Source organism: Lemur catta, chromosome 5 (genome assembly GCF_020740605.2).
Source record: "Lemur catta isolate mLemCat1 chromosome 5, mLemCat1.pri, whole genome shotgun sequence".
Classification (NCBI taxonomy): Eukaryota; Metazoa; Chordata; class Mammalia; order Primates; family Lemuridae; genus Lemur; species Lemur catta.
The window spans coordinates 49,600,915-49,627,250 of record NC_059132.1 but is presented as its reverse complement, the minus strand read 5'-3'; the positions used below and the strand labels follow the sequence as shown (position 1 = coordinate 49,627,250).

The 26,336-nt window shown below is 38.7% G+C and overlaps 1 protein-coding gene across 1 annotated transcript in view; it reads right to left on the bottom strand.

Moving 5' to 3' along the window:
• LOC123638770 (synaptonemal complex protein 2-like) overlaps positions 1-14,562 on the bottom strand; it is a 56,238-nt gene extending 41,676 nt beyond the window's left edge. The window contains exons 1-5 of the mRNA XM_045552601.1: positions 14,557-14,562; positions 13,635-13,811; positions 4,369-4,426; positions 4,187-4,271; positions 275-323 (exon numbers count right to left, since the gene is read on the bottom strand). Of these exons, the coding sequence (XP_045408557.1) occupies positions 275-323; positions 4,187-4,271; positions 4,369-4,426; positions 13,635-13,811; positions 14,557-14,562 (375 nt within the window). The remainder of the gene's footprint in view (positions 1-274; positions 324-4,186; positions 4,272-4,368; positions 4,427-13,634; positions 13,812-14,556) is intronic.
• Positions 14,563-26,336: the final 11,774 nt, after the last annotated feature.

The window sequence follows — 26,336 nt, the reverse complement described above, 5'->3', positions numbered from 1 at the left end:
ATGCAATGAATTAAAAATGTAAATCAAGTGAAAGTATAGTTCAAGAGGCTAACCTTGTTATTTTCAACTGTATTTATTTTGGGGCTTACCTACTATTTGTTACAAATAATTCTGATTTTCCATTTGAAAGTGAAATGATTCCTTTTCAAATAAGTCTAAGATAAATTTAATTAAGAAAAATATAGAAAGTAAAGAGTAGAGCATTGGCATATTTTGAAGAAGGTATGCAAATAACCAAAATTCGGGAAGTATTGCTTTAAATTTATTACATTACCGACACACTTGTTTCTTGCTTTCTGTCATCCCTGGAAGCAGAATCTGCCCTAAAACACAATACATGAAATTAATGGAACTGGTAAAACCAGCACCCTCTTCTGTCCCTCACTTCACATGCCTAACTTGTCTTTCCTTCCTGTGCCCTCTGTCTGATCATGAACTCACTGCATGGGAAGTACCCCACTCTGCATGCAACTTCTTATTGTGCAACCTATTTCCATATATTCTGTGGCAGACAACATCTGTTTATCTAAAAAAAAAATAAAAAAAACCTTTGTTGAGCCCGTTGCCTGTCAGGCATACAAAGAAAAAAGCGGCAAAGTGGGATCAGCAAATAACCAGCCCACTGGGCCAGTGCTGAAGAGCTGTGTTTCCAAAGCCTAGATCTACCTTAGAATCCCCTGAGGTGCTGTAAACAAAAGCTCTTGCTGTGATGCGTGATGCTCAGCATCTTCCATAGACCTGTCGGCCATTTGTACATCTCCTTTGGAGAAATGTCTGTTCAAGTCTTTTGCCCAGTTTTAATTGCTCTGATTTTTTTTACTATTGATTTATAGGAGTTACTCATATATTTTAATGTTAATTTCTTATCAGATATATGGTCTGCTAGTATAAAACACACAAAAGATAACAAGTGTTGGTGAGGATGTGAAACAATTGGAACCCTGTACACTGTTGGTGGAATGTAAAATAGTGTAGCTGCTATGGAAAACAGTTTGATGGGTCCTCAAAAAAAATTAAAAATAGAGCTACAGTATCATCCAGCAATCCCACTCCTGAGTATACATCCAAAGGAAATGAAATCAGTATGTGGAAGAGACATCTGCACTCCCATGTTCATTGCAGCATTATTCACAACAACCGGGATATAGAATCAACCTAAGTGTCCACCAACAGATGAATGGATAAATAAACGTGGCATAAGAAAACAATGGATACTATTCAGCCATAAGAAAGAAAGAAATCCAACAATGTGTGACAACACGGATGAACCTGGAGGACATTATGTTAAGTGAGACAAGCCACTCACAAATGGACAAATATTTCATGATCCCACTTATACAGGTATCTAAAACAGTCAAACTGACAGAAACAGTAGATTGGCAGTTGCCAGAGGCTGGGGAGAAGGGGAAATGAGGAGTTGTTCTACAAGTGTAAAGTGTCAGCTATACAAACAAGATGAGTAAGTTCTAGAGATCTGCTGTACAACATTTGCCTATAGTTAACAATACTGTATCATGCACTTAAAAGGGGTTAAGAGGATAGATGTCATATTAAGTGCTCTTACCACAATAAAAATGGACAAAAGAAAAAAGCTAATACACCATTTCCAGGCAGCCACTGATCTGTCTCTATAGTTTCAGGAATTTTCTAGACTTCCATATTCTATCCATACTGTAGAATTTTATGCAAATGGAATCATACAGTATGTACTCTTTCTGTCTGGCTTCTTTTACTGGGAATAGTTATTTCGAGATTCATTCATGTTACGCATTTCAACAGTTTATTCCTTTTCATTTCTGTGTAGTATTCCATTGTGTGTATATACTGAAATTTGCTTATCCATTCATCTACTGATGGACATTTGGGTTATTTCCAGTTTGGAGCTATCACAAAGAAAGTGGGTATAAACATTCACGTACATCCCTTTGTGTGGACTAATGTTGTCACTTCTCCTGTGTAAATACCTAGAATTGGAATACTGGGTTAGGATGGGTACACGTTTAACATTTTTTTTTTTTTTTTTTTGAGGCAGAGTCTCACTCTGTTGCCCACGTTAGAGTGCCGTGGCGTCAGCCTAGCTCATAGCAACCTCAAACTCCTGGGCTCAAGCGATCCACCTGCCTCAGCCTCCCAAGTAGCTGGGACTACAGGCATGTGCCACTATGGTCAGCTAATTTTTTCTACGTATATTTTTAGCTGTTCATATAATTTCTATTTTTAGTAGAGACGGGGTCTCGCTCTTACTCAGGCTGGTCTCGAACTCCTGAGCTCAAACAATCTGCCCGCCTCAGCCTCCCAGAGTGCTAGGATTACAGGCGTGAGCCATCACGCCCAGCCCACGTTTAACATTTTAAGAAACTACCAGCAGTATGTAAGAGTTCCAGGTGTTTCACATTTCCACCATTTGTACTGACTTGGTACAGTCTGTCTTCCCAATTTTAGCGTTTCTAATAGATCTGTAGTACAACCATTCTAGTTTTAATTTACATTTCCCTGATAACTAATGATGCTGGGCAACTTTTCATGTGCTTATCTGCCGTCTGTGTATCATCCTTGGTAAAGAAGCTGCTTGAATCTTCTGCCAGTATTTTTATTGGGTTGTATTTTTATTATTGAATTTTGTGAGTCTGTAACATAATTCAGAAATGAACCCTTTATCACAGCAATCCCCAACCTTTTTGGCACCAGGGACCAGTTTCATGGAAGACAATTTTTCCAAGGACAGGGTTGGGGAGTGCGGAAGCAGAGCTCAGGTGATGATGCAATGGGGAGCAGCCGTACATACAGATGAAGCTTGCTCGTTTGCCACTGCTCACCCTTCACTGCTTCTTTGTTGTTAGTGTCATGTCTAAATTTAAAGCATAACTCAGTGGTCCCCAGCCTTTTTGGCACCAGGGAGTGGTTTCATGGAAGACAATTTTTCCATTGATGGGAGGAGGTGGGAGACGGAGCTCTGCAGCTGGGTTCCTAACAGGAGGCCACAGCTTTATCAAATATATGTTTTATAAATTTTTTCTGCAAGGGTGTGGTTTGTTCTGTTCTTCCCCTAAACACTGGTTTTCAAGCAGCGTAAGGTTTTTTTTTATTTTAATGAAGTCTAAGATTTATCAATTTATTCTTTTACTGTGTTTTGGGTGTTATATTTCAGAAATCTTTGCCTACACCAAGGTCATAAAGACATTTTTTCTTATGTTTTCTTGCAAATAGGTTTTACATTTAGGTCTATAGTCCATTTTTAGTTAATTTCTTACAAGGTGGAAAGTAAAGATCAAAGGTCATTTATTTTTTCTTATATATGGATATTTAATTGTTCTAGCACCATTTATTGAAAAACATATCCTTTCTTCACAGAATTGTCTTTGCATTTTTGTCATAGACTAGCTGTCCGTATATATGTAGGTCCTATTTCTGGATTTCCTAGTCTGTTTTGTTTATTGATCTTTATGCAAATACCACACTCTCTTGATTAATGTAGCTTTATAGTACATCTTAAAAGTAGCATTTAAGCCCTTCCACTTTGTGTTTCCTGTGGAAATTTATCTGGGCTATTGTAGGCCCTTTAAATTTCCACATGACATTTCAAAAAAGCTTGCCAATATCTTTAAAGAAAAAAAAAACCTACTGGGATTTGAATCAGGGACTGTACTGAATCCTTAGGTCAATTTGGGAAGAACTGGCATCTTAACATTGAGTCTTCCATCTCATGAGCACATATCTGTCTCCACATATTTAGGTCTTCCTTAATTTCTTTAGTTTTCAGTGTAGGCCCGGGGCGTTGGGGAGGTCTTACAAATCATTTGTCCAATTAATCCCTAAGTATGTCGTATCTTAATACTATTTTAAATGCTATTGCTTTTCATTTCAATTTCTGATTAACATATAGAGAGAAAATTAATTTTTGGTTATTGACCTTGTGTCCTTCAATTTCAAATTCAGTGTTTTGCTGCAGGAAAAAAAGTTGCCAAAGAGACCCCTAGAGGTATAATGGCAGAGGCCAGTAGGCTAGGAGAGTTTGCCAACTGTCAAATTATTCTACAGAAGACTTCACGCAATGCTCTCTTCTTGTGTGTGTGTTGGGGGTGGGGCGGGTAGCCAGACATAGGAAAGGGGAAAACCTAGATGGTCAACTTGTGGTACTCACGTTAACAATCATCTACATAGTTTATTAGTTTTGAAAACCACTTACCTAGATTTGCCACTTAATTTAGGAGACTGAATTTTAACTGATGGTTCTTGTAAATCGGAAGAATGCTCATGTTTTGAAGTAACTTCTAGTGACAAAAATTAAAAACAAAGAATGTTAAGCATTTCAAGTAAACATTTAAACATACCACTCAAATCTTATTTATGGTAGGTAATGTATCCGACCTTGTTGTGTATCATCCAGTTTCAGTTTTTCAGATGGACTCTCAGCTGTATTTGTTTGCTACAGAAAAATAAAAACTTATATTATGGCACCTTTGAAGCTTCTCTTTGGAAGTCTTGGAACTACTTTACACCTCATAAGAATGGACTACCCATTGAACACTAAGATATCATGCCCCTTAGACATTGACAACTGAATTTATTGGCACCAAATGACTGTGAACTAGCTGGATGAGAAGCCTCAAGCTCCTCGATGTTATTTAATATGATTACTAGAAAATTTTAAATTAAGTTGGTGGCTCATATTTTATTTCTATAGGACAGCATGAGTCTAGAGTAAAGCTCAGCGATCTCCCCAAAATGCTGACTTTACTCAATATTTACTCATCACTGCAGGGAGGGGGCCAAGTCTATCAAACCTTGCAACAAAAGTAATTTTGTTAATAAAAATACCTGAAAAAGTAACTAGCTAGTTGGGCTGTAAGGATCAGTGCAAACATGTAAGGGTCAGAAGAAACACCCTGAGGGCTACAGCAAACTTCCCGCATACTACATTGCCAACTCTAAAGCCACGAGGCCTACGATGCAAAAGTCTTGTTTGTAGAATTTACTAGACATAGAAGCCGTACCACTTACTTCCTCCAGCTACTGCGAGACATTTTTTCAATTATAAGGTCTCCCAGAAGTGTGATATATTAATGAAATATAGAATATGAACTTTAGCAAGTTGGTTTCTGAAAACCACCATAGTAGCAAAGTTTACAGTTAAGAGACTTAAAAATAGGAAGAGTAATAGTTAGAAGTACCCTAGTCAGAAAACTCATGCAAGTACTTATAAAATATTTATATTTAAATAACTATCATAGACATTTTATATATCCTGAATTACATAATAGTAACAAATAATGACTACATATATTAAGAAACTATAAAGGTCATAAAGCAAACCCTACTTGATCTGAACCAAATGATAGATAACGATACTGTAATAGCTGGAGACTTTAACACCCCACTGACAGTACAGGACAGATCCTCCAAACAGAAAACAAACAAAGAAATAATGGACTTAAATAGAATGCTAGAACAAATGGGCCTGACTGACATCTACAGGACATTCTACCCAAAATCCACTGAATATACATTCTTCTCATCAGCTCATGGGACATTCTCTAAGATTGACCATATCCTAGGACATAAAGCATGTCTTAAAAAGTTTAAAAAAATAGAAATTATAGCATGCATCTTCTCAGATCACAGCAGAATAAAGATAGAAATTAACCCTGACAGAAATTCTCATTCCTACCCAAAGTCATGCAAGTTAAACAACCTTCTCCTGAATGATTATTTTATAAATCAAGAAATCAAGACAGAAATCAAAAGATTCTTTGAATTAAATGAAAAAGGAGACACAATTTATCAAAATCAGTGGGACACACAGCTAAAGCAGTTCTGAGAGGAAAATTCATTTCCATAAATGCTTATATCAAAAAGACATAAAACTTACAAATAGACAACCTAATGAATAGACTCAAAGAGCTGGAAAAAGAACAGACTGATCTCAAACCCAGCAGAAGGCGAGAAATTATGAAGATCAAATAATAACTAAACGAAAAGGCCAACAAAAAAACCATAAGGGAAATTTATAAAACAAAAAGTTGGTTCTTTGAAAAGATAAACAAAATAGACACACCTCTGGCTAGACTAACCAAGAGCAGAAAAGAAAAATCTCTAATAACCTCCATCAGGAATATGAAAGGAGAAATCACAACTGATGCCACAGAGATACATGATATCATTTATGAATTCTACAAAAATCTTTATGAACGCAAACTGGAAAATGTGGAGGAAATGGGCAAGTTTTTAGAAACACATAGCCTTCCCAGTCTCAACCAGGAAGAAATAGAATTCCTGAATAGACCAATAGCAAGCACTGAAATCGGGAAATCCATACCATGCTCGTGGATTGGAAGAATCAACATTGTTTAAATGTCTATACTACCCAAAGTGATCTATAGATTCAATGAAATTCCTATCAAATTACCAACATCACTTTTCACAGATTTAGAAAAAATAATTATACACTTTGTATGGAATCAGAGAAGACCCCGTATAGCAAAACCAATTTTAAGCAATAAAAACAAAATGGGAGGTATTGGTTTGCCAGACTTCAAACTATACTACAAAGCTGTGGTTCTTAAAACTGCCTGGTATTGACACAAGGGCAGGGACACAGACCAGTGGAACAGAACAGAAAACCCAAATATAAAACCATCCTCATATCGCCATCTAATCTTTGACAAAATAGACAAAAACATACTCTGGGGACAAGAATCCCTATTCAATAAATGGTGCTGGGAAAACTGGATAGCCACATGTAGAAGACTGAAACAGGACCCACAGATTTCACCTCTCACAAAAATCAACTCACGGTGGATAACAGATTTAAACCTTAAATGGGAAACGATTAGAATTCTAGAAGAAAATGTAGGAAAGACTCTTACAGACATTGGTCTAGGCAAAGAATTTATGAAGAAAACCCCTAAGGCAATCACAGCAACAACAAAAATAAATGAATGGGACCTGACTAAATTAAAAAGCTTCTGCACAGCCAAAGAAACAGTCACGAAAATAAACAGACAACCTACAGAATGGGAAAAAATTTTCACATACTACACATCAGATAAAAGACTGATAACAAGAATCTATTTAGAACTCAGGAAAATCAGCAAGAAAAAATCAAACAATCCTATCAAAAACTGGGCAAATGACATGAATAGAAATTTTTCAAAAGAAGATATAAGAATGGCTAAAAAACGTATGAAAAAATGCTCAACATCCCTAATCATCAGGGAAATGCAAATCAAAACCACAATGAGATACCACTTAACTCCAGTGAGAATGGCCTTTATCAAAAAATCTCAAAACAACACATGTTGGCGTGGATGCGGACGGACAGGAACACTCATACACTGCTGGTGGGAATGCAAACTAGTGCAACCCCTGTGGAAAGCATTATGGAGATACCTTAAACAGATTCAAGCAGACCTACCATTCGATCCAGCAATCCCATTATTGGGCACATACCCAGAAGAACAAAAGTCATTCTATAACAAAGACACCTGTACCCAAATGTTTACAGCAGCACAATTCACAATTGCAAAGATGTGGAAACAACCCAAGTGCCCATCAATCCACGAATGGATTAGTAAACTGTGGTATATGTATACCATGGAGTACTACTCAGCTATAAGAAATAACGGTGATACAATATCTCTTTGGTTCTCCTGGAGAGAGTTGGAACCCATTGTATTAAGTGAAGCATCCAAAGAATGGAAAAACAAGCATCACATGTACTCACCAGAAAACTGGTTTCCCTGATCATCACCTAAATGCACATTGGGGAAGGATACCAATTGGATATCAGACTGAGACCGGGAGTGGGGGGCGGAGATGTATGCCTACATGATGAGTGCGTTGCGCACTGTCTGGGGAATGGGGAATGGTCATGCTTGAAGGTGCTGACTCGGGGAGGTGGGGGGGGAGGGGATAGAGGTATGACTACATGGTGAATGCAAGGAGCACTGTCTGGAGAATGGACACGCCTGAGGCTCTGACTCAGCGGGATGGGCAGGACATGGACAATGTATATAACCTGAGCTTTTGTAGCCCCATGAAGAGCTGAAATAAAAAAAAAAAAGAAAAGAAAAAAAAAAATCGAAACAGCAATAAAAAAACCTTCCCAAAAAGAAAAGCCCTGGTCCAGATGGGTTCACACCCGAATTTTACCACACCTATAAAGAAGAACTGGTGCCCATCCCACATAAACTATTCTCCAATATCGAGAACGATGGAATTCTCCCCAACACATTTTACCAAGCCAACATAACATTGATACCAAAACCAGGAAACGACGCAAAAAAAAAAAAACAAAAACTACAGACCAATATCTTTTATGAATATAGATGCAAAAATTCTCAATAAAATCCTACCAAATCGAATCCAAGTGCTTATCAAAAAAATAATCCATCATGACCAAGTGGGCTTCATCCCAGAGATGCAGGGATGGTTTAACATACGCAAATCTATAAATGTAATCCACCACATAAATGGAAGCAAAAATAAAGACCATATGATCCTCTCAATAGATGCAGAAAAAGCATTTGACAAAATTCAACACCCTTTTATGATAAGAATGCTTAACAAAATAGGCATAGATGGGACCTACCTAAAAATGATACAAGCCATATATGACAAACCCACAGCCAACATCATACTGAATGGGGAAAAACTGAAAGCATTCCCACTCAGAACTGGAACGAGACCAGGCTGCCCACTATCCCCATTATTTTTCAACACAGTATTGGAAGTCCTTGCGAGAGCTATCAGGCAAGAGAGCAGAATCAAGGAAGTCCAAATAGGGAAAGAAAAGCTCAAACTCTCACTCTTTGCTGATGATACGATGTTATATCTGGAAAACCCCAAGGAGTCAACCAACAGACTCCTGGAATTGATCAATGAATTCAGTAAAGTCTCACGTTACAAAATCAATACACACAAATCAGAGGCATTCACATATGCCAATAACAGTTAATCAGAGAACCAAATTAAGGACTCAATACCCTTCAAAATAACAACAAAGAAAACAAAATACCTAGGAATATATTTAACTAAAGAGGTAAAGGACCTCTACAGGGAGAACTATGAAACACTGAGGAAGGAAATTGCAGAGCATGTAAATAGGTGGAAAACCATACCATGCTCGTGGATCGGAAGAATCAACATTGTTAAAACGTCTATACTACCCAAAGTGATCTACAGATTCAATGCAATCCCTATTAAATTACCAACATCATTTTTCACAGATACAGAAAAAATAATTTTATGCTTTGTATGGAACCAGAGAAGACCCCGTTTAGCAAAAGCAATTTTAAGCAATAAAAACAATATGGGAGGTATTAATTTGGCAGACTTCAAACTATACTACAAGGCTGTGGTTCTTAAAACTGCCTGGTATTGGCACAAGTGTAGGGACACAGACCAGTGGAACAGAACAGAAAATCCAAATATAAAACCATCCTCATACAGCCATCTAATCTTTGACAAAGAAGACAAACACATACTCTGGGGACAAGAATCCTTATTCAATAAATGCTGCTGGGCAAATTGGACAGCCACATGTAGAAGACTGAAACCGGACCCACAGCTTTCACCTCTCACAAAAATCAAATCACGGAGCATAATAACAGACTTAACTCTTAGGTGTGAAACGATTACAATTTTAGAAGAGAATGTAGGAAAGACTCTTACAGACATTGGCCTAGGCAAAGAATTTATGAGGAAGACCCCCTAAGGCAATCACAGCAACAAAAATAAATGGGACCTGATCAAATTAAAAAGCTTCTGCACAGCCAAAGAAACAGTCACAAGAATAAACAGACAACCTACAGAAAAGGAAAAAATTTTCGCATACTACACATCAGATAAAGGACTGATAACAAGAATCTATTTAGAACTCAGGAAAATCAGCAAGAAAAAAATCAAACAACCCTGTCAAAAACTGGGCAAACGACATGACTAGAAATTTTTCAAAAGAAGATATAAGAATGGCTAACAAACATATGAAAAAATGCTCAACATCTCTAATCATCAGGGAAATGCAAATCAAAACCACAATGAGATATCACTTAATTCCAGTGAGAATGGCCTTTATCAAAAAGTCCCAAAACAACACATGTTGGCGTGAATGTGGATGCAGAGACACAGCTCATACACTGCTGGTGGGACTGCAAACTAGTGCAACCCTACTGGAAAGCAATATGGAGATACCGTAAACAGATTCAAGTAGACCTACCATTTGATCCAGCAATCCCATTATTGGGCATCTACCCAAAAGAACAAAAGTCATTCTATAAAAAAGACACCTGCACCCGAATGTTTATAGCAGCACAATTCACAACTGCCAAGATGTGGAAAGAATCCAAATGCCCATCAATTCATGAACGGATTAGTAAAATGTGGTATACATACACCATGGAGTATTACTCAGCTATCAGAAATAATGGTGATACAGAATCTCTTTTGTTCTCCTGGAGAGAGTTGGAACCCATTCTATTAAGTGAAGTATCCCAAGAATGGAAAAATAAGCACCACATGTACTCACCAGCAAATCGGTTTCCCTGATCATCACCTAAGTGCACATTTGGGAATAACACCAATTGGGTATCCGACAGAGGTGGGGGGTGGGGGGAGGGGATGGGTGTATACCTACATGACGAGTATGATGTGCACTGTCTGGGGAATGGACACGCTTGAAGCTCAGACTCTGGGGAATGGGGGGGCATGGGCAATATATGTTAACCTGAACTTTTGTACCCTCATAATAAGCTGGAAAAAAAATAAATAATAAATTAAAAAAAAATAAAAAAGAAGCCTTGAACGATACCAGAATCTTACATTAAAGCCACCGATAATCTGAAAAGATAAAATCTGATAAAAAAAAAAATCTAAAGCACCTGTGTGTATATACTGCAGTTCTGCTACACACTGCCATTGATTGATTGATTGAGACGGGGTTTCAGCATGTTGCCCTGGCTGGATTCGATCCCCCCACCTCAGCCTCTACAGTAGCTAGGACTACAGGCACCTGCCACTGACTTCACTTACACACTGCTTTTTGGCTACAGATGTATAAGTGATTGTCTTTTTCAAATTAGTGAAATGCTTTAAAACTGGATTGTTCACCAACAAGAAGGGTATTCTTATGTAGACTCTAAGGAAGTTTTTGACCCGTAACCAAAAGAGAATCACAAATACTAAGAAAGATTCTGCCAATTAGCTCTACTATGTCAACATGATCAGCCACTTATAAATTTGGGGCAGCAATTGGGTCTCCCTATATTACTAAATCAACATCAAAGGCCCATTCCATGTCACAATACCATGAAAGAGCGTTAAGAGGAAAGAGGCAGAAGTAGAGCAGTGTCAGTAAGAATACAAACGAGAGTCAGACAGACCTATGTCAAGTCCTGACTCACAATGGGTTTACATTCATCTTTAAGGTTTAAGTTTCCTGATTTATAAAATGCTGATATCTACCTGACAAGTTTGGTGTGAGGATTAAATGAGACAACACATACAAAGCACAGTGCCCATAACATTATTAGCATTCAACACTATTTTTTTTCTGCAGCTTCAAATCTTTAAATCTTTCAGTTTCTGTAGTTTCCATAAAACTAGAAACCAAAAGACAATTCTTTAGTCCCAAACAAATACTAGTTTTCATTTTCAGTAATTTTACATTAAAGTAAATGAGGGGAACTACTGGTCTGAAACATGGCAGTTAGCTTCATCAGCCACTGCTTTAGGATGCTCTGATGTTTACTTACTATACACAATCCTATAAAAGAAAAATTTTTGTCTCCAAAAAGCTGAGTGCAAATAAAATATTTTATTTCATTTTAGCAAGTCATTTCTTCATTTGTTTGGTCCTAATACATCTGTCTCCTCATAATCAAAATTTGCCTCATAAAACTATATACCACCACCAGAGAATCACCAGTAAAACCCTTTTTGGATATAAGGAGACACTAATTTCTGTTTTGTTACATCGCCACATGTTTGTAGCAAATAATTGTGAAAGAAAATGACTATGTCTAATGATTCCTCCCCTGTTACTATTTCACATTTAAAACTGCATCAGCTATTTAACTGAACTTTGGGTTATGGAGAACAGCATCATACAATACAAACCTAGCATACAGAGTATGAAAGAAAACCTTATCCTTCTAGTAACTGAAGACTAAAAGTTGTAATATGATTTCACATCAGGTAATCTGCACCTTTAATGAGAAAGAATTTTCTTTACTGTTTTTGAAACACATAAAATTTCAAACAAAAAAATTTTATGGGATCAAATAAAAACTCAATCGTTTCGGCCAATACAAAAAAGTTTAAAAAATGCACATGTAATATACATCAGAAATTGCTTTCCTAAGTTTTGGACTTAAGGAATCAGAAAGCTGGTGACTAACACAGATGACTACCTTCTGTCGACCTTGTCTCCACTGCAAACTATACCCTCTTTCCTTCTCTTCTAGTTCAAACTTTTCCAATTTTTCTTCAGCCTTCTTAAATGACTGTCTTGACAGCAACTACAAAAAAAAAAAAAAAAAAAAAAAACCACCACCACCTTCAAAACCTTTTGGTCAATGGCCAAGTGAGTTCGCACAGCCTATAAAACTGCTTTGCAGTGGTAAATTATAGTGTACTGTGAAAAATACAAAGTGCCATCATTACACATCACCTTATTTTTCATGTATTCATATTCACTCTCTTCCTCTCAAAGTTAAATTCCCAGACGCAAGTAGGCAAGAAGATTTCAGGACTAGCAGTAAGGGCACAGCCACCTGGAAAACGGGGACTCTAATTCAAGCAGATCATTTAAACAACGTCAATTTAACACACCACCACAAATCCAAAAAGGTCAAGGAAGGCCACCATTCACAATGTTGTCATGTGCAGTAACAATTAAAGAAAATAAAGTCACAGGTGTTGGTTAGCAGACTCTTTGCGGAAAGTGAAGGAGGAAAAGAGTTAAGGGAAAAATAAGTTTCCCAAGAAAATAAAGTTGGTGTTGAAAAATAAAAAGGAGAGAGGAGATTTGGGTTACCGGAGAAAATTGCTTCAAGAAATTAGTACTACCCCTGAGCCCTCAGCAAAACTGTCATTAAATCTCTCTGTCTGATGCCGCGTGCTGCATTAACCATGCGATCCCCTCCCGTCCTCCCGCCCAAGTTCTGCGTCAAAATGAATTTCAGGTGAGTCTGGGGGCCGAGTGGACAGTTTCCCGCTTGGCGGTAACTGCAACCGCGGCGTGCGAAACTCCGCCGGCCACAGCGCGCCAGCCCACAGAGGCGCTCCTGGGCAGGTGCCACCTACGGCGGCCCCCCGTCCCGGACAGGGACACGTCCCCTCCACGTGACCAAGGCAGGTCCACGAGCCCAGGCGCAAGGCCGCCCCGCTCTGAGCGCCGCCGCCGCCTTCAATCAGCGTCTGGGACTCGGGGCGGGACGGCCGGGGGAGGGGCGGGGTCGCGACCCTCCCGCGTCCCGGGCCCCACAGCCGCCAGCGCCGCCGCACAGCGACCGCCACCCGCGAGGCCAAGGCTGCCTGTGACCGAGCCCGGCGCGCCGCCAGCCCCGCGGGCACGACCGACCGGAGGTCCGTGCGCAGCAGCAGCGCCCGGCCGGGCTCCGGGCCCTCTCGCTCACCTCACGGTGCGCCGCCTCCTGCCGGTGCGCGCCGGGGAGCGTCCAGGGCGGTCCCGCCCGCTGCCGCAGCGCCGCCGCCGTGTGCTCCCCTCCGAGTGCTGCCGCTCCAGCCGCCTGAGGGGCGGCCACGTCTTCATCTCTGCAGCCCGCCAAGGCCGCCACGGACGCCGCCAACGCCTACTCTTCCCTGTCGGCGCAGCGGCGTCCGCGCCGTGGAGCCTCCACACTAGCCCTGCCCGCCGTGGCGGCGCCTCAGCCGCCCCCTCAGTCACCTGACCCAGCGGCCTCCACGCCCCCAACCCGCGCCCTCCTCTGTGCGCCTGCGCGCCCCCTGACACCGCCTGCGCCAGGCCTGACGCCAATGCGCGCCCCCTGACGCCGATGCGCGCCGCCTGACGCCGCCTGCGCGCCCTGACGCCGCCTGCGCCCCCCCTGACGCCGATGCGCGCCCCCTGACGCCGCCTGCGCGCCCCCGTGACGCCGCCTGCGCGCCCTGACACCGCCTGCGCCCCCCCTGACGCCGCCTGCGCGCCCCGCCTCACGCCGCCTGCGTGCCCCCTGACGCCGCCTGCGCCCCCAAGACGCCGCCTGCGCGCCCCGCCTCACGCCGCCTGCGTGCCCCGACGCCGCCTGCGCCCCCCTGACGCCGCCTGCGCCCCCCGTGACGCCGCCTGCGCCCCCCGGCACCGCCTGCGCCCCCGTGATGCCGCCTGCGCGCCCCGTGACGCCGCCTGCGTGCCCCCTCACGCCGCCTGCGCCCCCCTGACGCCGCCTGCGCCCTCCTGACGCTGCCTGCGCCCCCCGTGACGCCGCCTGCGGCCCCCGTGACGCCGCCTGCGCGCCCCGCCTCACGCCGCCTGCGCGCCCCCTGACGCCGCCTGCGCGCCCCCTGACGCCGCCTGCGCGCCCCGCCTCACGCCGCCTGCATAACCCCCGGACGCCGCCTGAGCCCCCGTGACGCCGCCTGCGCGCCCCGTGACGCTGCCTGTGGGCCCCCTGAGGCCGCCTGCGCCTCCCCGTGACGCCGCCTGCGCGCCCCACCTCACGCCGCCTGCGCGCCCCGGCTCACACCGCCTGCGTGCCCCCTGACGCCACCTGCGCGCCGCCTGCGCCCCCCGTGACGCCGCCTGCTGTTCACTGTAGCAGAACCCAGCCAAGACCAAGTCCAATATCCACTAGTGACAAATATTCATGACAAATGATTCTAATCTGTTGATAAGTCCTCGACTTACCATTCCAGTCCTAGCTTTTTGTCCTTGCAGTACTCATTGTTTGCATTCCAGGAGGCCACTCACCGTTCCTCAGACACACAATGCATTTTTTATGCCACCATGCTCTAATGGGCACAAGAGTTAGATGTGAGGAATCCCCCAAGCACCAGTAAAAGAGGGAAATAAAATTGTCCTGGGAGATTAAACTGTAAAATCAACATGTATGGAAGAAAATTCAATGTATAGAGACTGGGGGCCTCCAGGGCCAGCAGCATTTAACTAAAGTATTAAATATACTAACATACCTAAAGAAAGAATGTGGGAATTCAGACAAACTATGAGAGAGAAGCTGAGTAGGCCTAGAATTGGGGAGGGGATGTAGATGAGCTCTGAAAGTATCAGAAAAGAACATAATTATACAGAGAATCTATCAAACAAAATTACCTACTATACAAACCACATATGTGTAAGTATGTACTTATACACACACTCACACTGAGATACACATATCTATCATGGTCTCTATCACATTCATCCATCCATCCTTGCACATACATACACATAATGTAGCTACATGTCCCTTCTAAAATTAAGCCACCAAAATTCTATGATGGGTGGAATAGAAGACAAAAATTATGGTTAAATGGTAAAATTCTTATTTAACATTCTACTTTTAATCATACTTTAAAGATATATATTATTATATATGTATATAAACATTTGTATCCCAAAGGTTTTTTTTTTTAATTTCAGAATTTCTTCATTCATTCATTAAAATATATTTATTGTATGAGGTTTCCTTTAAATATTAGAATATAAAAGAAAAACTAGCATTTGTTCTGCTACTATATATATTCTATTTCACTACCGAATCCATGCATTATTCAAAACACTAAATTGTCCTCATTTTATTGCTTTCATGACAAAAGTCTATATATAATTCTGAAATAATTTAATAAATGTAAAATTAAATAAGCTGCACAATATTTTACAGAATTTATATTATTTGCTTTCAGACTATTGTGCAATGGTGTTTATACATTTACATATATATATAAACATCAAGATGTTAAGTGATAAAATAGAATTTTATGTCTTCAGTTCTGTAGTTGTTTTGGTTCTGTTTGTTTTCAGTAATTGTATTCATTATCCTGAACTGTAATATCAAAAAATATCTGCATCTGTTAGAATTTGACTAATTTAAGTCAATTTCCCAGAGTTTTTTGACGAAATATGTTGAATTTATATAAACCCATTACTCTGAGAAAGCAGCAAAGGTTAATTCTCCTACTCTTTTGTGTTTTTAGGTTAATAACACAGGATCATCCTGCCGTTGTATGAGATAAAACTCACCTCCACCCTTCCTCAATGACTCCTTAGTTTTATAAAATCTCAAGTTTTCTCTGTCTTTTTTGGAAGCTCCTTATTAATGAACTTTCTCCTTCCTTCAATAGCTTGAATAAAGTCACAGGACATGGAGCTAGAGAAATTCGTTTTATTGAATTAGACATTGATAAATTCATCAAGAAATTTGCATGAGTATTCTTCCTGTATCTGTCATCTTCAATACCTTCAGAAGTGTTAATCCCTTTGTGGAATCTCTTTCCCACACAACCTTGTTTTCATAACTTGCATAAATTTCATAACTTTTGGCAAAAGTGTCACTTTTTAATAAAGAATTTCCTGAACCATTAAGTCCCATTTATTTGTTTCCTTAGAACTTCATATATTTATCATAAATCCTATCATAGTTCGTAACATTTGTTATGTGTGTGTCTCACTAGAACGTGGTTGGTATTTCTGCTGTGAAGTGCACTGACAAACACATTTTAGGTAATTGGTAATGTTTGTTGATACCCAGTGTTGGTGAATAAATGCATGGATAGTGAATGAATGAATGCGTTAGGAACAGTTCTCACTACTTGCAGTGGCCTTTCTTTTATCTATGTAAATCCTACTGAGACCTTTCAATCCATATACAGTGATAGCAACATTATAGAATCATCTCAAAGTTATTCTTTTTACCATATTTTTTGTTTCATATTAATATACTTTTTGATGACATGCATACCTGCTCTATTTCTCTTGCCTCCCTCCTATTAGGAGGATAGGGAAGGGATCAATGATTTTTGGCATTTAATTGAGAACTTCTTTGATGAATAGAATAACTTCCTCTGCCTGCTAGTGTATATAATATACCACCTGACTATAACAAAGTTAAGGCTTGTCATTTTCCAGAGTGGTTGTGTATCTTGAAGTAAATTATTTAACTTTGTGTATAACAAATCACTAAAATATTTTATCAATGTCACAAAGAGACTAACATCCCAGACAGTAATTTATCTATAGGGAAAATTTGGATAAATATTTCCAATTTAAGACAGTCACATTTTATGATAATGAGATCATAGTGTACATAGACATTATAAAAATTGTAAATGTAAGACTGAGAAAGATCCCTGATATGGTTTGGCAAGATTATATCCTATAGTTATAGAGGAATGTGTAGTATGGAGCTATTGTGGTCTTCGTGGAATTCATGTTTTCAGCTAGTTTAGATCATGTAAGTTTCAAGCTGTTTTTATACCTAGTTAAAATATTATTTTTGGAATTTTTAAATGCCCAATTTAAAAGCTCAACAGCAATTTGGTTTAAAATAATCCTGTTGTTATAACCCTGTGATAAGAGTAAATGAATGAAAAATAATGCATTAATCTTATATTAGAATACGTATGGGTTTAAAACATTAGGAGGGTGAATAATCTCAATAGGTAATCAAGGATTTGCTGTTTCTAAACATTTAAAAACTGATTGATGTTTGCTAGTAAAAACTTTTGCCAGACACACTCATCTCTGTTCATTAAAGCATTCTGGGAGTGTAGGCTACAAAGTTCCTGTTGAGCTTCTCCAGTTAATAGGCCCCTGGGACACTGTAGAGCTCTTACCACAGCCAGCTCATAGCTCTATTGAAAAATAGAAGAATTTTCATTTTAGTAAACCCATTATTCACACCAAACACCCAGCCCACAGTGCTCACTTTTTAATTCCTTATCCCATGCTTGAATTTCTAGGTCCCTGACACATGTTATTACTATTCAGATTTCCTCTTTAAATTTGTGTGGGTTCCTATCATAAAAGCTAATAACATATGATCAATTGAATGTTAATTAAGTGGAAAAATGTATCTCTTCTTATTTTCAGGTAATATAATTATTTTTCATACAGAGATTTTCTACCGCTAGAGAGCTGAATTAGTATACACTAGCAATTTTAATGATGGGCATTTCAACTTTTGTGATAGGCAGGAAGGGGAATGATACAGGACCTTTTACCAAAGGGTTGCTCTTAGTTCTTTCTGGGGATGTATTCTGGCCATGTTTTTCATGCAAAAGCTTCAAAATAATTTTTTGAGGTTAACTTTGCATTTCTCCCATGCATTAATCAATATTATTATCACAAATATGTCCAAAATATACTAAAACAAAAATAACTGTTGAATTGTGTAATTTTAATATTTAATATGCATACAAACTTGGTTGTATAATGTTTAATTAATATCTCTTAAGTTGAAGTTAAGCATTTGTTTTAAAAATCTGATAATTTTTACAGTCTATTCTCTTTCTCTTGGAGACTTACCCTTCCCAAGTGACCTCATTCTGAGGACATTCTTTCAGTCAGCTAGACTTTGCCCACTTTGGGGCTGGTTCTATGACTCAGGGTAGCTAAATTAGTCCAGGATTGGTTAAAGCTGAGCCATTCGGGGTTCTTTTGGTGTTTCTGAAAGAGTTTTTTAAAGCTCTGCTCTCCCCAGTTCTGCTGTCTATAAGGAGGAAGATGCTACCAGAGAATATAACTGGCAATACTTAGAAGAAAGGTAAATAGTTCTACCATATGAAAAATAGATAATATAATGCCTGTTGTATCTTAGTAATACAGGAAAGTGGAGCCCAAACCTGGTGTCCAACCTTAGCGCCAAGTGGGTTCTTGGCTTCGCGCAGGAAAGAATTCAAGAGTGAGCCAATGGAGTAAAGCAAAAGCAAGTTTATTGAAGTGACAAAGAGAAGGAGGCTGACTCCATAGACAGAGCAGGGGCTATCTCTGAAAGCAACAGAGAGTAGAACCTTGTGAGTTTCCAGGGCATTATTTTATATATTTTATTCAAATTTTGTTAAGCAGAGGGAGGATTATTCATAAAATTTCTGAGAAAGGGGTGGGGAGTTCCTGGAACTGAGGGTTCTTCTTCATTTCGAACCATATAGGGTAATTTATGGGAGGTGCTGTGGCAATTGTAAATTGTCATGGCACTGGTGGGAGTTTTTTTTAGTATGCTCATACATAATAAGCAGGGAATAATGAGCATTGAGGGTCAGCTGAGGTCCTTTCTCCTGGCCATCCTGTTTCTAGCTGGTTTTGGCTGGCTTTCCCACTGCCCCCTGTTTTAACAGAGAATCGGTTTGGGTCTTATGACTCTTTATTGAACAGGGCCTGCTGGTTCCCTATCTCATTAGGATGCACATAATGAAGCTTTTATGACTATAGCTGTAGGGGACTGAGCAGAGAAATTTAGAACCTTGAAATGTGTCAGCTACTGCTTCTAGCCTTCAGTAAGATTCCATAAAAAAATATGAACTCTTCCCCAAACTGCTGGCCCACCGGGAAAAAGAGAAGTAAGAAAACAACTCTAGATTTCCAGAATTACTTTCTGCTGGTAGTCAGCAACCAATATGTCTAAAAATCATAACCATGTTCCTGGAAGCTTTGGAAAAGTATGTTAAATGTTCTGCCCAAAGCAAAGATATAGAGGCAACACTTGCAAGAGATAGAGGATTTCAGCGTAGGAGACAGAAAAATGAGGAAGGTCTAAACTCGCCACTATTCTGAGTACTTCTGGCTTGACAAAGGCTAAAATTATTGCACTGAAAAAAATTAAAGAAGGTCAACTTCTGCTAGTTTAATCCAGCCTCCTTGACATGACCCTATTTCAGAGGCAGAGGCCAAGATGGAACCAGATGACCTGGGACCAGGTGAGTGACAAAGTCTGTAGTCAAATAGTATGTGTTGCAAAGGCACCCGGCCTTATCAAGGATCATGTATGAATGGAGATCTCCAATGTTGCCAGTTGGCCCTTTGATTCAACCAATAGTAAATGAAAGTTTTGAAGAATTTGATATTCTATCACGCAAGCCAAGTTGTCTGCCTACCTAACTTACCTTCTGGCCTACGTGCCTCTCTCAGATATATCCATGGAGGACTGCAAATAAGGTTGTTCTCTCAGAAGACAGCTGTGGGGACAATATGAATGATTGACTAAAGAACTCACTCCACTATGAAGGCAAAAATTCCTTCTATATCTGTTAAGCAGGATATGATCTGAGCAATGCAACTGTGACATTCATTTCCCAAATAGCAATATTTTTGATTACATGGTTATTATTTATACTTGATTTATTATATTTTTATTGTTCTCACCTAACACACATTTTCTAAGTAGAACAATTAATCTTTTAGGTATAGGTGGCTGAATCATGAGGAACTGCGTTTAGTTGGGAAGAATGTCATTTACTCAGAACAAGGACAGAACTACTTTTCTCCTTTTAAAGTAAGGACTATCAGAGCTCCTGTATTGGAGTGTTATCCAACTGGAAGGCAAGTCTCAAATGAAGCTTATCTGTATCTTCAAAGTGTGATGCTACATGAACCTCAAGGCCAGATGGTACTTTCTGCCAAATGCATCCTGATTTAACACTGTATTTTCTGTTTGTTCTGAATCAGTGCATCTTCAAATATATGTGATAAAAGATCACTTTTGTTTTGTTTTGATTCCAAACCATCTGAGATGAGACTAATACTTTTGTTGAATATAAGAAAAGTAAAAATTAAAAGTCATATGATATAGAAACCTTAGCAATTTGTAATATTTAACAGGCATAAACTACTATGTCAAACTACTATAAAAATTTATAAATACTCTCAATTCCTGTGCATATTTCACTGCATACAGCTACCGGTTTGCAGATGACACTTTGAGGAGCACTGGTTTAGGTCATCGGAGTCCATTACCTCATGAGGCTCTCTCTATACTCAGTTTTTCATGGAATACTCAGCTTGAGAGTCACAATGACAAGGAGACTGATCCATAGAGTGACAGTAGAGTGAATCTCTACTAAATGAAAGTTGATTATTTTTTTAAAAAATAATACACAAATACATAAGGGAGCTCATTAATTATATGTGTCAGAAATTTCTAATTGTCTACTGCAATATCCATTTTCTCTTTTCTTTTAAGAAGAAACTCCTAAATTTTAGCTGGGTACACTGCTTCTCTTTCAGAGGAAGACTTTCCATAACTCCCCTTGAACATATTGTGTGGCCACGTGGCTAAGTTCTCTGTAAGGTGTCCCAGAAGTGTATTGTCAAACTCCAGTACAGCCTTCAAAGAGTACCAACAACATTCTTCAGTCTTCCCTCCAGTCTGCTGCACAGAACATGAAAATGTTGGTTGAAATTCCATCAGCAATGCTGGGTGAAGATGATGAGTGTGGCACGCCAGGCTTGGTAAAAGAGCTGTCAGGAATGGGATCCCTGGTGTCTATGGAACGGCCACAGCAAACAGGGGCTACTAGTTGTTGACTCTCACTGGGAAAAAAATAAAGTTTTATATTGTTCAGCCTCTTGTATTTTATTCTTTTCTTCTTATGCAGCTGAAACTTCTCTAATTAATAATTAAATTAAATTAAATTGAATTAAATTTTTAAAAAGTCCTTGTTAGCTCTAGGTAATATCCCTTCATTTATTTCTGCTTTCTGGAATAGCTCATCCTGCTCCTTCCCTTTGTGCTTTTAAGTACTAGAAGATATTTATCTTCTAATTTTGTCTAGATAAAAATACTTATTGATCACAGTGATTTCTAAACTCTTCATATATATTATCTCATTTAGTCCTCTCAGTGAATGATATCTTTTAAAATAGTTATATTTTTAGCACCATTTTACAGATAATGAAATTGATTTCCAGAATGGTTATATGACTTGCCCAAGTTCACACAAATAATAAGTAGTGGATTAGATTTGAATTTTCATATTAATCTAATTCCAAAGGCCACACACTTAACCAATGACCTATTCAGGTTATTTCCTTTTGTTAAAAAATGGCTGCTTTTTTTTTTTTTTACAGTAAGAACATATAAGAAAGGATCTATGCTCTTAACAATTTTTTAAGTCTACAATAGTCCTCCCTTATCCATGGTTTTGCTTTCCAAAGTTTTAGTTACCTGCAGCCAACCACGATCCAAAAATATTAAATGAAATATTCCAGAAATAAACAATGCATCATTTTTAAATTGCATGGTATTTGAGCAGCATGATGAAATCTTGCCCTCCCACTCTGCCCTGTCAGGACATGAATCATCCCTTTGTCCAGTGGATCCACTCTGCAGATGCTCCCCTGCCTGTTAGTCACCTAGTAGCCCTTTCAGTTATCAGATCAACTGTGGAGTTATTGCAGTTCTTGTGGTCAGTAATATTTATTTTACTTAATAATGACCCCAAAATACAAGAGTGGTGATGATGGCAATTTGGGTACGCCAAAGAGAAGCCAAACATACACCAAAGAAAAGTTGTTAATCTCTCACTGTGGCAAATTTATAAATTAAATTTTACCATAGATATGGATGTATAGGAAAAAAAACATAGTCTGTATAGGGTTTGTTACTATCCCAGCCTTCAGGTATCCACTAGGGGTCTTAAAATGTATCTACTGAGCATACATACAATACTGCATGGTATAATATTCTTACCACTAAGCACAGTATTGCTTAACAGATCTTCAGGACTTATTCATGTTGCATAACTGAAAATGTATATCCATTGAAAGGCAATTATCCACTGCCCATTTTCCGCTTCCCCTAGTCCTTGGCAACCACCATTGTATTTTCCGCTTCTATGAATTTGGATGGATCTTGAAACATTATGCTATGTGAAATAAGCCATTCACAGGAGGGCAAATAAAATAATTCCACTTATATGAGGTATCTAAAACAGCCTAACTAATGGCTGTTTTTAAGCAAGCATTACATTTTCATGATTTAACATATGTCTAAACATGGCTACTATCACTAAAGTCAGGAACCATGTTGATAAACTAAAGACATCCAGCATAAGGTTAAATATCTTATTTGAATATCTACTCAAAGGCCAAATTGATGTCTTCATGTTTATATGATTTGGGAAGGCTTTAGGAAAACTGTGACTGTTGCCAGACATAAGAAGCGCTAAACAAGCATGAATTTCCAGAACACTATTATGACTATGCCCATGCCCAGCAGGCAGATGGATTAGTGACTCAGTTATTTAGGCAAGTTGACTAGTGTCTTTGAGGGCTGCAGAGACTTTGTACTGTCATTAGCTCCAGCTCTGAATGGCTGCCGATAATATGTACCAGGATAACATGGGTATCCAAGATTTCTTAAATGTCAGAGGCCATGCAGTGCTTCAAATGAGGTGAATCATATTGCTAAGGCTAAGTTGTAGCAGGAAATTCTGGAACTGGTACTGCAGAGGTGGCTGAAAGTAGAAGAGTATCATCTCACATTAGCGTATGATTTTCAGTTTACTTATTTTGCACATAATATGCATTATAGTCTACTATTTCTATTATATTAATTTATAAAAACAAACCCATGGGTATATAACTATATAACATAAAAACATTCAGAGTTTTTTTTTCTTTTTTTATGTTTTTGTCCTAGAACTGAAGACACAACGTACTTTTGATGATTCCATCTATGTATGTATACATGTATCTGTCTAGAGAGGCAGGAAGATCATTCTTTGTTTATTTCATATTTGGAATGTCATTGCAAATGAGCACATTGCTATAGTTGCTTCTGAAGTTAAATTCACATTTCAGGTTGTTTAGATCTGTGCTTTTCACATACTCATCTTTTCTCCCACTCAGGTTAGTGATCTGTTATTTTATATTTGTCAGATATCTCTGGGTAAATTTGTTTTGCAAAACCACAAATTTAAGGATAAAATAAAAATAACTAATTTTAAAAGCCAAAAATATAGTTCATGAAAAAATTTTAAGCTTAAAATCCAGGCAGATTTAATGAAGGCGAGGGCCTAGTCAGCCTGTACTTGATCCCTTACATGCAAACCGTGTGTGAGTGTTGTTTCCACCGAGCCACTCACAAAGGCCTGGGGGTCATTTGAACAGCAATTCCAGTGGAACGAAAGAAGAATGTGGACTTTCATGTGGAACGAATTCAATATTTAGTTATTAAAAAACTGTACACAAACCAAACTGCGATTATTTCCCAGGTAATCTGTGAAGCTATAGTGTTTATACTTAGTAAGTATGTCTTAGTGAGTCCCACAAGGCATTGACTTACGTAAACATAAAGGATACAGTACAGTCTAAAACAACAAGAGTGAGACGATAAAAGTATCTTTAACTCTCTGTAAACTAAATGTACTCCAACAGTAAAACTCTTATTTTACAAAATCCAGCAGAGTTTTTTTATTGTAAAACCACCTTTATAACATTTATGTGTAGAAGTCAAAAACTATGTATGAATGAAAATTTTCAAACAAAAATATTCTTATGAAAGGATAACTGATACTAGTCTCCTTGTCAAATCTTCTAACACTATATTGGTCATGGACTCAGATATTAAATGTTTACACTCCATTTAAGTACCTGAAGGGTACTGCAAATGATAATATTTTGAACCATTAGACTTTCATCAGGCATTCAAAAATGGAGTATATATTTAAGATCATTTTTTATTTCTATTAGTTTTTCTGTAAATATTGACCACAATGTCGGGAATCTTAGCAGGATGGGGGAATACGGTCCTAGACCTACATCTTTCTAAATGCTTGATTGTGGGTAAGTTACTGAATTTTCACTTTTAATAATGAAATAATAAAAAATGATTTACGTGGTCTTTTGATGAATAAGTGAGATTAAGTGAATGATTATGGGCTTGTAAATTAAAAAAAAAGAGAGAGAGAGAAATAAGATCTATGATTATTTGTAAGGTACTGAAAATAGAGGTGGAACTAAGAAATTGCCTAACGCAACTTCTGCATTTGAAGTTAGAGTGAGAGGAAAAGGAAGCAATGCAACTTGTCTAAAATCACTCAGCTGAGATCAGAAATTGAATCTGGCCCCCAAGACCCTCAGTCTTCCATTTTAATCTGTTGATTCTTTTACAAGATACTATGATATTGAGAGAAGCCTGGTATTAATATTACATTTTTAATGATAATGTCTTTTAATACTGTTATATTTGTTTTAATGGTCCAATTTCAGATTTTATTATTGTTTAAATATTAATTCCTACCACCTAGAAGTCTCTTCCTTATCCAGAGATTTTTGCCACCCCAATCACTGACATCAGGCCTATCCACTTGATTTGCTTTGACCAATGAAATGTTTGCAGAACAGATTCCTGTCTGTCCTGCTTTATACTGGGACGTAGACATAGACTGAAAAATGTAGCCACCCACAAAAAATCATCAATAACTAAAACTGCCTCTGCACTACTAAAAACATCTGGAAAATAGAAGCTATTCATAATATCTTTTCCTTTTCAGCTGCACATATTTTATCTACATTGCCTGAATCTCATTATTTTTCATAAAGAATTAATATAGTTATCCTTACAATTGACAAGACCAGTATAGACAGTGCTTATTTGACTTGCTTTATTGATGCAATATAAATGATAGATGTATTATAATAGAATGCAAAATTTTTCAAACCAAAATATCCCTTCACTGTAGTTTTCCATTCAACTTTCCATCCTTTCTTGCGGATATTATGCACTTATTTTTCTTCATCTACTAGTATCTTAAATTAAAATGTGTTTGCCTTCTTATGTTTCCTCCGAGAAAACTCACCCAAACTTCATGAATTTATATATGGTGGTATAAAAGTCAAAATTGTAATACTTCTGTCCAGGCTGGAGTTCAGAGTATATTTCTTGCCCATTTTCATGGAGATATCCTACAGCCACCTGAAATAAGGATACATATCTATCTATGTAACAAGAACTCTGATATATAGAATGTGCTCTATATTTTAAATATTTTAATAGATGAATGAATGTCCAGAAATGAACTGATAAACATATTTCACAAACACACTATACACAAAACCTCACTTAATACTCACTATTTACTTTCTCAGGGAATGCTCTTAAGACACATAGGATTGCCTCTGCTAGGCACCTGTTGGCTCTCTTCTTCCTCCTCCTCATCCAGCACATTCTGATGGACTAAAGAGCATTCGAACCTGACCATCATTTCTCTTTGATGTTATCACTTCAGTTTGCAGTTTTAATTCATTCTTCAAGTTGACAGTATATATTTTCTTTTAAAATAGTTATTTTCTTATTCTGAAAGGCTTGAAGGATTCATTATCTATAAGACAATGACTAAATATCTTACCTTTCCCTATAAGGGTCCATATGGTCTGGCTCCTG